Source organism: Microtus ochrogaster, chromosome 2, assembly GCF_000317375.1.
Source record: "Microtus ochrogaster isolate Prairie Vole_2 chromosome 2, MicOch1.0, whole genome shotgun sequence".
NCBI lineage: Eukaryota > Metazoa > Chordata > Mammalia > Rodentia > Cricetidae > Microtus > Microtus ochrogaster.
In genome coordinates this window covers 69,690,360-69,702,542 of record NC_022010.1, presented here as the reverse complement: position 1 = coordinate 69,702,542, position 12,183 = coordinate 69,690,360, and the positions used below count along the sequence as shown (strand labels likewise).

The 12,183-nt window shown below is 43.2% G+C and overlaps 1 protein-coding gene across 3 annotated transcripts in view; it reads left to right on the top strand.

Annotated features, from left to right (window-relative positions):
- Ttc3 (tetratricopeptide repeat domain 3) overlaps positions 1-12,183 on the top strand; it is a 101,880-nt gene that overhangs the window by 21,757 nt on the left and 67,940 nt on the right. For all 3 annotated transcript variants that reach the window (XM_013352631.2, XM_013352630.2, XM_026786485.1), the window contains exons 10-11: positions 842-904; positions 11,008-11,062. In XM_013352631.2, the coding sequence (XP_013208085.2) occupies positions 842-904; positions 11,008-11,062 (118 nt within the window). The remainder of the gene's footprint in view (positions 1-841; positions 905-11,007; positions 11,063-12,183) is intronic.

The window sequence follows — 12,183 nt, the reverse complement described above, 5'->3', positions numbered from 1 at the left end:
TTTGTTTTTGTTTTTCGAGGAAGCTTTGGAGCCTGTCCTGGAACTCCCTTTGTAGACCAGGCTGGCCTCGAACTCACAGAGATCCTCCTGCCTCTGCCTCCCAAGTGCTGGGATTAAAGGCGTGCGCCACCACCGCCCGGCCAGGCTGATCTTGAACTCAGAGATCCGCCTGCTTCTGTCTCCTGAGTGCTGGGATTGAAGAGTGCACCCACAGTGCCCGGCTCTTGGGGAAGCTTTTAAAGAGAATAGTTGTGGTTTTTGAGGGTATAGATGTCTGTGCGCTTCACACGATACTCAGATGCTGATCTCCATAGCTGTCCTCCAGGACAGCTTACTCATTTGAGCTGGGCCACCTCACATTCTTGCAAACTTTAGGGGTGCCCCCTTTCTTACTGTGTCCTTCACAGGGATTGAAGGAATCTAGTTGCATGTCATACCGAAAAGCTGCAGAATTGAGACAGTGAAAATTAACAAAATTTGAAAATACTTACCTGTTACTATTACTTTTGCATTTGACAAGTATCTCTTGTTGGGGCAGTCCAAGTGTCAGAATCCTGACTGTCCTCCAGTGCTCTATCCTGTGGAGACGGCTGGCTTCTGTGATGGCTGTTGTTATTGCCCCATTCCCACATAGTTCTACAGGGCAGACAGTCTTGGAGCAAGATACTAAGAATGTCAAAAACCTGAATTTCAGCCAGTTAAGATTCTAAATCCTATTTTCTTTCTGTTCTGCCACATAGTTGTAAAGCTTTAAAAAGACTTTTTTTTTTTGTTTTTAGTATGAATTTTGTTTGTTTCAGATATAATGTGTTTTACTGACTAAATGTTGCTTCTTTTTAAGACCTGAAAACCATCTTCTTTATGGTAACCGAGCTCTCTGTTTTCTTCGTATGGGACAGTTTAGGTAAGTTGGTTAAAGTAATCTAATTACTGAATTATTATACCCAGTACCTATTTTAGGGACACATTTATCTGTCTTGCAGGTATGCAAGAAAATCCCTGATAGTTCTTAGTTCTTTGTCTGAAGTAGTTAAATTGGGGGGGAGGTTTCATTTATAATGATTGCAGCAAGATGCAAGCATTCGTTAAGTTCTTGACATGTTATTTTAGTCTCACAGCGCCCTCCGTAGGTATGCTACGTTATTTTCCACACTGTGCTCACGAATGGTTGCTGTACCTAGTGAGTGGTGCTGCTGAGTCTCAGACACAGGCCATGCTGACGACATCGACATTGTTGTGACTGCTATAGCACATTCCGTCTTCTGCTCTGTCCAATCTGTGTAGTATGTTTTTGCTGTTTGTTTGTCTTGTTATATAAAGTTACATAAATATTTTTATAAATGAAAGAACACATAGAAATTTAGTGGTATTAATGGAATAGAACCATAATTAATTTAGTCTCTTATCAAATTTGAAATTTGCTTTTATTTATGAGTTGAGAAAGAATGAAATAATGTTTCTCTACTATGATTCCATTGCCCTTCCTTTAAAATATTTTAGTATATAAGTTACAAGTGTTAATATTAAAAAATACAGATTGTTGTATTTAATTATGCCCTGTCTTATTGTAAGTGTGGGGGAGGGGGGGTCCAAAAACTCTATCCATGCAGAGGAGAATACTCAGAACACATCGAATTAGAAAACCAAGTTAGAGCCTGGGACCTCAGAACAAGACTGCCTGACGAAGGTCTTACACAGATACTAGTTATAATTCATTTTTGTCTTCTACTTTCTGTTGCCTAAAATAAAAAAGTAAAACTTGGAAAGTCATGAAATTCTCATTATTCATAAAGAAACACAGCAATTGTTTGGTTGAAAGTGGTTTCCTCATTCTTAGCCTAGAAGCTGTTATATGGATCATTAGTAATGTTAACTAAGTGATAGCGAAAATTCTAAAAACAATGATAGGAAAAGTGGAAAAATGCAGTTTGGGGTTGCTCTGATGAGGTTTTCTATGAAGTCATGAAAACTGAGAAGTCCTCTGTCAGTTGTTTTTACTAAAACACTTACCTGGGATGTGGGGGTGGGAGTGGGGAAGGTGTAGTGTCTTCCAAGTATGTAGCCTTTAAAAAAAGTAACATTTATTGTGTTTCTCTTTTATTATAAACAGAACACATTCTCATGGTAGAAAATTTGGAAAATACAAGAGTTTAAAAAGAAGAAAATAAGTATCACCAGTAACCCAACCACCTTGGAGAATACCGCTGTATTAACGTTATGCAGCTGTTAGATGGCTTAAGCCGTGGATAATCCGAGGCTATCTAGACTAGCGGAGTGGATGGGCTTGACACAGTCGTCCGTCAATATCACTGTTCTCCACTGGTTCTGACAAGAAGTGAGCTACAAATGCCTAGGTTGTGTCTGGCTAGGCCCAGAGTTAACAGATACTCTGTACTGTTTCAAGGTGAATTTGTATGCTTTCAAGATCAGATAAATAGGTTCATGACTTGGCTAGCCGCTTGTGAAAATTGAGGTATCTAACTGAAATCTTGCCAGGCAGAGGGTCATCTCCTCTCCAGCTCTGAGTGCTGAGAGGCAAACCAGGGTGATTTCTGCTTTTATGAGTATTTGAAAGATAGACACACGAGGAAGATCTTCCCAAATCCCCGCTGCAACAAGGTGTGAAAGTAGAGACAGTCCCCAGACAGGGAGGGGAAGGCTAAGAATAGGCAGCAGACCTTTCTATCTGTGCACCTTGTCGATGCTCTTGCTGTAATCGAACGCATCTGGTCTCATGACAGGCAGGTTAGTGTACTTGAGAGTCACTAGTTTGTATCAGGCAGTCATCAGCATGTATCTGATGCTCCTTAAACGTATGAAAATCTGTGCTCTTCTTACACGTTGCGCCCAGGGTTTTGCTCAGTAATGCAGAGATGAGGGATGCACTGAGTAGATGATGTGCCATAGGGATGTGCTGCCAGTGATTGAGATGCTTGCCTGAGTGCAGGAGAGCTCTTGCTCTGAGAAGAACTTCTTTAGCTGGGTTACCAAGGCCGAGATGCTGTGAAATACCCACATCATGTGGATGCCTGCTAGACCTGTCAAGGTAATCTGGTCAAGCAGCTGCAGGAACAGCTAGAGATAAAATACCCATCCAGTGACCCTGGGAGACAGTGTAGTCCTTAGTTGTTCTCAAGGCCAGACTTCCTGTTGGTCGTAAAAAAGCAGATGTCAACCTGTAAGAAAACTGAAATGAAAAAAGATTAAAGGCTTTAGTGAACACTAAAATGTATAAGCGATTCTGAAATATTAATCCTAAAACTTTAGAAAAAATAATTTTAAAAATATCTTTGGTAAGATTTCTCTCTAAAGAGGTAAAATATGTACATTGACTGTTATGACGGTCTGTCCTGAGTACTTTATACATATTTATTCCTGAAACCTCCACAACCGTGGGAGATACTGTGCTGCAGACGGAGCCTGGGCCCAGTCTGCCTGGATGTGGTCTTTACTGTCAGTCACTTTGGGAAGTGACAGTAGAGTGTGGTGGAAATGGGACGTTGTCACACTTAGGAGGCCTGCTCTCCTACGTCACATGCAGATTGAAACTACAGGTCTCTCTTTCATGCCCATCAGATTGGCAAGGCTTAAAACCTTCGTAATACCAAGTATTTGAGAGGATGTGGAACAGAGGAAACTTTGATCCTCGCCTGGAGACAGTGTTAATGGTATAGTCGCTGTGGAGAGCAGTCCGACAAGGTGAAGATACGCACACTCCATAGCCCTTCCGCTGTCAGCTGTGTACCCAGAAGACATGTGCAAGCCTTCACACAGCATTGTTTGTAAGAGTAAAGACACGGAAACAACGGAAGCCCATCAGGAGGGAGTGGATGAATGACTTGCGATGTATTCATATGAAGACGTTTTAAAAGCACTTAAAATGAGTGCGATGTTGAGTGTCAAGCAAGTTGCAGAATGATTTGTACAGTGCGATGCCATTTATGTACTGTTTAAAGCATGCAAAATAATGCACCCACAATATGAATTTCAAGTGTTTTAAAAATGTTTGGGCATGTTACATACCAAATGAGTGGCTATCTCTGGGGAGAGAAGGAGGGGACAAGGTTTTGGACACAGGAGAGGTGGTACAGTGGGTGTCAACTGTAACAAACCTGTAAAAAGAACTGGAGTGAATATGGCAAAATGTTCAATTCTTGCTAAGTTGATACACAAGTGTCTTTCATGTTAATGTTATGTTCTCTGAATTGTGTATGCTTGAGATATTTGATAAAAAGTAAAACAGGTATAATTTAAAATGCACATAGAAGGGAAAATACAAAACTATCAGGGTCAGAACGAGACATGATCTTGAAGGAGAGAAACGCCGTCATGTTGTAGTTTTGCGAGGAAGAGCCAGAGCTGAAAGGGTGTGAACTGGGAAGCAGATACTCCATCCTGAAGTGACCAAGGAATCCGTGGTGACTGTATTGTTGAAATAAAGAGATTGTCACTCAGAGAGAGACCTTTGAGAGGATGCAGGTGAGGCCAAGAGCCAGCATACACCCCTCTGGGCCTGGCTGTTGTATGTGTGAAGTAAGGAGCTGGGATTGCGCCCTCAGGCTGCTGCTGCTGCTGCTTCTCCCTTGGAATCTTTATACTTAGGAGTGTGCTCGTGAATCCCAGGACTCCAGGCTTGGATGAGATTTTATTCTGGTCTTCAAGAAGCACACTTCACAGTCAGAGTACGTTACCACAGTGATAGTTGTAATTCAAGTGACCAGAAAGTTCCAGTATCATAAGAAAAGGAATCAGATATGCCTAATTTAGGCAGCTGCAAAAGCTTATGTAATGTGCTTGAGTAGATGTTGCCCGCTCTATCTCATTTTTGTGAAACACATATTTGGGCAATTTGAATTCTTCTCAGGGGCATAATGAACATTGCTAAGGGGAAATGTAATTGGAAATGGGGGGCATGTATCCCTGAATATTCTAATTTGCTTTGAAAAATCCTTAGTCTTTTGATATTTATTTATCTTGCAATATTCCTTTTCGTTAGAACCCAACCATGATTTGTGTAGCAGAGAGACTTTAAGTCCTGTTGATTTGTTTTCTGAATTTTTGAGATCAGAGAAACAGCAACTTAACCAGGTTCCTGTGAATTGCCCCTCCTTTGAGTGAGTGGGAGGGGCATGCATGCAAATGCACGTCTGCAGGGCCCACATGGTTTTTATTGTGTGCTGTTTATATTATTCCTTGTGGTTCTCAGTGGCATGGTCTGTTTTTATTTAGAAGCACTAGATTGCCAACTGTTTGGGGAGTGTGCTCCCTTTTAAAGAGCTGTAACCATTTTATCTGTACAGGTGTTTACTGCATGCATCATATGCACCGTGTGCACATAGAGCCTATGGAAGCCAGAAGAGTGAGTCACAGAGACTTGTGAGCTGCCCTGTGGGTGCTGGGAACTGAACCCAGATGCTCTGCAAGAGCAGCCAATGCCCTTAACCACTGGGCCATCTCTCCAGCCCCATTTTCCCCCTTCTTAAAAAGGAAATGGGTGCACATGATAAAATTTTGAACTGGAAAGGATCCACTGACAGCTTCTGTGTGCTATCCCCTTCCTACCCTCTTAGAGCCTGCCTCATGTCTGTAGAAGTGCTCATGGTGAACCAAGTCACTTTCCATCATATGTATCAGAATAAAGGCGATTGGAGGTGATTCGTGAGACACATCCTTTTTAAAATCATGAGTGGAAAAACCACTGCATGTGCTGTTGTCTAATTTGCTTTTTTATGGTTTATTTTTATGAATGAGTACTCTGTCTGCATGTACAACTTCATGCCAGAATAAGGCATCAGATCCCACTATATGTGGTTGTGAGCCACCATGTGGGTGCTGGGAATTGAACTCAGGACCTCTTTAAGAGCAGCCAGTGTGCTTAACCTCTGAGCCATCTCTCCAATCCTAATTTGCTTTTTAAATGTTAATTTTTTTATTTTTTTATTTATTTATTTTTGGTTTTTTTGAGACAGGGTTTCTCTGTAGCTTTGGTGCCTGTCCCGGAACTAGCTCTTGTAGACCAGGCTGGCCTCGAACTCCCAGAGATCCGCCTACCTCTGCCTCCCGAGTGCTGGGATTAAAGGCGTGCACCACCACCACCCAGCTAAATGTTAAAACTTTTATATATACCAGTGTGTATTGAGATCTTGTTCTTGTTTGTGGGCAACATTTTAATTGACTGGGTACTCAAGTGATCCATCAGGTTGTACTAATATATCTTTGAATAGGCTACTTGGATTAGTCTGTAGATTACTTATAATTACAAATTATTAGAATATAGAAAAAGAATAAACAAAAATGACTGGGTGGTGGTGGCACACACCTCTAATCCCAGTGCTCGGGAGGCAGAGGCAGGTAGGTCTCTGTGAGTTGGAGGCCAGCCTGGTCTATAAAGTGAGTTCCAGGACAGCCAAGGATACACAGAGAAACCCCCCTCCCAAAAAAATGAAATATATATACATTTATATAACTTTCACTTAATTAAATGCAGGTTTCAATGACTCTTATATTCAATACTCAGGTGCTAATGTGTCTTAGGATAAATTCTTGGTAAGCTGCTTTTGCTCCTTGAGGTGAAGGAGCATGTCAGGTTTTAGAGCTCGCATTTGAATGAATCATCTTGCTTCTGTTGGCGGCTGTCAGTCACTGTGTATTTAACAGTAGCTGAGCGAATTTTGTTTTATGCTTTTAATAGTAACATTGAGCTACTTGGAGAATAGTTAATTGTTTCTTTTTTAATCTAGTCTGACCTTGAAAGTAATGATTGATAAATACAAGGAGGGGGGAATCCTTGACAGCTAGCCAAGGGCTTGTATACTTCGCCGTGTAGATACATTTGTGGTTTGAGAAGGTCCGTACATAGCATCTCCTCCCTCACCCTGCCCAGCATCATTTGAGATGGATATGGAACAGAACCTAAGCAGACGTTGGGACTGCAGGCCTTGAGTTTGATTGCTAGACCGTTCAGTACTGATCCACTCACAGGCAGAACCAGGCAGCCAGGGCCTGGGAACCTTAAGCCTGAAAGAAAATCACGTAATCTGATCTTCTGTCTGTGTTAAGGTCCCAGAGTAATAAATAAAAAGAAAAAAGGCAACACTATACGTGAAGTGTGGTAATTATAATAAGTTGGAACACGTGAACTCTGGCAGTTGTCATCTCAAGTGCCCCATTGTCACAGACTGTAGTGCTCCTGCACAGAGCCCCTCTCGCTCGCTTGGCTGCAGTGGTCTAGATGAACATCAGTGTTCACATTGCTCCAGGTATAAGATGTGGTCACATGCTGGGAAATCTACTTAAATTCATGTATCACCAGATGGGTTATTAAATTATTAACAAACTGGCATACTGTTATGGTACCACTATGTTAATACCATTCAACCTGATTGAACAAGTAATACCAGGGTTCTTGTTATGGCGGATGCCAGAAATGGGGAAGAATAGACACAGTCCCCGTGTTCTAGCCGGTGAGCCAGCAATGTGAAGCCTTCATTTAGTAGTTTTTTGTGTGTGTGTGTGTGTGTGTGTGTGTGTGTGTGTGTGTGTGGGCGCGCACGCGCATGCGCATGTGTGTGCATGGAACTGACGGTGTGACCAGTGAGCTCAGTTACAGAAGGGAGAGAAGGTGGCTAGGGTCTACACTTTGCAGGTTATAGTAAGGCTGTTGGCTGTTACGTGGGGTGGTAGGAGGCCAAAGAATTTCAATCAAGTTGAGGCTGTCACTCATGGTTAGTACCTTTAGAAAATTTTTCTGGTTCCAGGAAATTGGTTTGAAGGAGCCGCAGCAAGGCTGAGGACGGGGAGAATGTCGAAAGACTTGAGGCTGACAGTCAGTTACCATTGGTAACTCCAGTTCTGCCTGCCAGGATGTGAGAAGGTTGGATGTAGCCAGAGGAACTGCCAGTGGAAGGCTGTGAGCTGGATTGCGGTGTCGATGACTTCTAGAAATGCCCAGGTGGAGAGACTTGCCGCTGACGGTTGCTCTAGGTCTGGGGCGTAGACTGAACTGGCCTAAGTGAGAAAGTTTAATTCCTAGGCTGTAGAAGAAGGTGGCTCTGAGGTGATAGGTCATGGCCCGGGCTGTCAATCTAAGTCCTAGATTTGTAGCCTGAAGGACTTGGCTAGAACGTTGCCACTCCTTCCTCCCCTGTGGTGGCAGGGTGCCTCCTGTGACTTAGCTGTCAGGCCAGCTGTGTTGGGAATAGACTGGATTCCCGGAAGTCAGTTTGAAATAGCACCTGAAGCCCAACAGAGCCCAGGCACCCCTTGCTCTTCCTTCTGGTTGCTGTCCACCTCTCCCCAGAATGTTTGTCTAGACTTCCATTGGGCAGTTTTAGTTTCTTATGCAATGCAAGTGGGACCGTGTACTGTGTGTTTTGGCTTATATTGTGTTTGGCTCTTATCACTGTGTGTGTGTGGGTTCATGTTGTTGCATGTACTTTTAAAGTAATCACCTATTGCATGGTTAGGCCATATTTTATCCAGCGTGTCATTGATGGGCATTTTGGTAGTTTTCAGTTGGCTGTTGGTGGTACCAGTTTCTGTTGAGTGTACAACCAGGGACAGAGGGCCTGCTTGTCTTCTGCTGTTGTGGTAGCTTTCCTGTGATGGGATCATTCCGTCTCCTGCGGGATGTAAGATTCAGTCCATGTCCTCACCAGCACTAGTTTAAACATGGTGTGTATGGAGTGGTGTAAGCCTAGTTGGTTAAGGACACTTGAACGTTTTCCCATGTGCCGATTGCCTGTTTGGATGTCCTGTTGTGAAGTAATTGTTGGTCTTTCCCCGAGTTGGGTACTTGTCTGTATGGCACTTCTGTGGTCTGGGTGACAGTCACTGAGACAGCACTACAGGCATTTTCCATTCTCAGTAGCTTGCCCTTGTAGAACTTGTTGTTTGTCTTCTTCTCCAGAAGCTCTCAGTTCTAAGGATGATGAAATGGTCCAGTGGGTGGCACCTGCCATCACACTGGAAAGTCTGAGTTTGATCGCAGGTTGCACGTGGTAGAAAGTTTAGAACCGACTCCATACTCGCCTCCCTACTACAACACACATACAGCAGCTATCAGTTGCTATCAATTTTTAGTATATTGCAGTTTTTCAGTTTCTTCCTTTATGGTAAGCACTTTTTGTGTTGTGTTTATAATCTTTGTCTGCTCTAAGGCCACCAGAGTGTTCTATGTTTCTTCAAAAAGTTTGACCTCTTTTTTTTGGTGTTTTTTTTTCTTGTTGTAATAAGAGCTAAGGTGGGCTGCGTTCTGGCCGCCCCGGCTCCCGCATGGCTAGCTTATGCCCGAAATAATTACACGGAAACTGTATTCTTTTAAACACTGCCTGGCCCATTAAGTTATAACCTCTTATTGGCTAGCTCTTACATATTGTCCTAACCCATTTCTAATATCCCTGTAACACCACGAGGTGTCTTACCAGGGAAGATCTTAACCTGCGTCTGTGTCCGGTGGGAGAATCATGGCTTCTGCCTGACTCAGCTTCTTTCTCCCAGCATTCTGTTCTGTCTACTCCACCCACCTAAGGGCTGGCCTATCAAATGGGCCAAGGCAGTTTCTTTATTAACCAATGAAAGTAACTCCTCCATCATTTTCTTTTTTTTCTTTTCCTTTTTTTTGAGGCAGGGTTTCTCTGTGTAACAGCCCTTATTGTCCTAGAACTAGCTTTTGTAGACCAGGCTGGCTTCGAACTCACAGAGATCCACCTGTCTCTGCCTTCTTAGTGCTGGGATTAAAGGTGTGTGCCACCACCATCCAGCCCATTTTTAGATGCACAGCCTCCTAAGCTTGTTTTAGTGTTGAGGGTGAAGAACCAGTGGCCATGTGTGAAATGTTTTAAGTGGTTAACAGTCTGCCCTGTACACCATGTGGTCACTTATGCCATAGATCAGTTTGCAAAGAATCTCCTGCCCATCCCTCCTTCCTTACCTGTCGATCTAATTGTTTTTCTTTAGGAGGTTTTATTATTTTGTCTTTTCTTTTTTAGTATCCTTAATATTTAATATAAATAATTTAGTATTTAATATCTTTAATGCCTTCAGTAGGTGTTAATGTTTGATGGTATGCTACCTCATTTTGTTCTTTCTAATGTTTGGAGCACAGTGACTTGGTGTGCATGACTGAGATGATGAACAGTGAAGTCATACCAGGTGTTTAAACAGACAGTGAGGAGGACACAGAATGTGTGAGCTTACAGGAGAGGGTGTGGTGTGGAGGCGTCCTTAAAGACAGGTGCCAGGAGACAGACCAGTGCCTGACTACACTAGAATGTAGTATGCACCCCAACAGAACAGCTACACCGTTGTCACCTTCCCCATTCCACAGATGAGAGAGTGGGCCCCGAGCCAGTGACATCCTGCAGGAGCCAGAAGATGTATTCTGACTGCACTTAACGTGGGACTCATGTTCTAGAGGAGCTGTTCTCAACCTGTGGAGGGGATCAGATGATCTTTTCATAGGGGTCATCCAAGACCATCAGAAAACACAGATATTTGCATTCCATTTATATTAGTAGCAAATTACAGTTATGAAGTGGCAGTGGAAATAATTTTATGGTTGGGGTGACTGCAATATGAGAGGTCACAGCATCGGGAGGTTGAGAATTACTGTTCTGGAGTCTGTTCTGTTCAGTGTAGCTTAACTTACATGGTATACGGAGGCTTGGGAGTTACCTTGTTGAGAATCAGAAGTTCTGTTAAAAGACAGAGTATAGAAAGTCATGGGAACAATAAGTCAGCATAGATGTTGGAGAGACAAAGAAGGAATGCTCTGGGAATACTGGACCTGATCCTGGGGGGCTGTGGTGGACCAGATGGCTTCTCCCCTTTGCTTTGTTTTTCTGCATTTTCTAACTTTGCTACAGTGGACATTTATTGTATGGATTAAAAATTATTAGATTATATTCATGGAAAATTCACAACGTACAAATAGATACATGATATATAGTACTTTAACAGTAAAAAAATGGAATGTTTAAATGCTTTATTTCTTGTTTTTGTTTTTAGAAACGCACTTAGTGATGGAAAGAGGGCCATTGTTTTGAAGAACACCTGGCCAAAGGTAGGCTTCTTCTGTATCATACAGCAAACGAGCCCTTGAACCTTACCACTGTGTGAAAACCGGTCTGTGGGATAGTGTATTTGTACATCAGAATGCCAGGTGATGGTACAGAGAGCTCAAGGACGGGGGCGGGTTCCTGAGTCTACTGTAAGTTCAAGGCTCGGTTGGGTGCTGTGTAGTGAAACACATCCCTGCAAGCAAGAAGCCCTCAGCCTCGTGGAGGAAGGGAGTGAAGGGGGGAGGAGGGACTGGAGGGACTCGGGGAGAATGAATGAGGCTCCTTTCTGCCTCGGGATTAGAGAGGATTCCGAAGCTCCTCCCAAGTTTTAATTCTGTTTTCTTTGTGCATATCCATCACAGCGTGCATGTATTCCCTCTCATCCCGGGCCCCGAGTTTTCTTGAGAAGCACAGTGTACAAAGTCAACAGCAGAAAACTTTAACAAGGCACGAATGCACTAAGCGGCTAGGGCGAGATCACTCGTACACAGATCTCAGATATAGCTGGCAGGATTTAGATTCTGAATATGCAGGGCACTCTTAAAGCAAGTAAGAAAACTGATAGGAAAGAGAACCAGTAAAATGAGTAAGTTCTTATGGAAAAGAAAACTTGTCCCGAATGGCCAGTAGAAACGAGGAACCCAGGACTGCAGAGATGTCTGGTTAGCGGTGCTTGCCCTAGTCTGAAAGGACTATCTCTCCAGTGTCATTTTCCTGCGCTCAAGTCAGGTGCTCAGACTGCCTGTAACTCCAGCTCCACAGGATCTCATACCTCTTCCGGCCTCCCAGGCACCCCATACACACATGCACACACAAGCACATACATATACAAACATAAAAATGTAAGTAGATCTCTTTTAAAATGAGGAACATGTATTTCTAATCACGTTGTAGGGGGTAAGAACAGAGACAACCCAAATGGAACAGAGGAGAGGGCCTAAGGAGCACAGACCCACATAGGCACAGCAAATGAAGTGATGTGATGGTCCTCCCGTGAGCCTGAGGGTTCTGAGGGATGCATTGGGTGGTAGAGGAAGCTGGTGGGAATGAGCTGGCTTATAACTTCCTGCTTCGAGAAGAAGTAGGACATACCCACCGTAATTACTATATCCTCTATGCATGT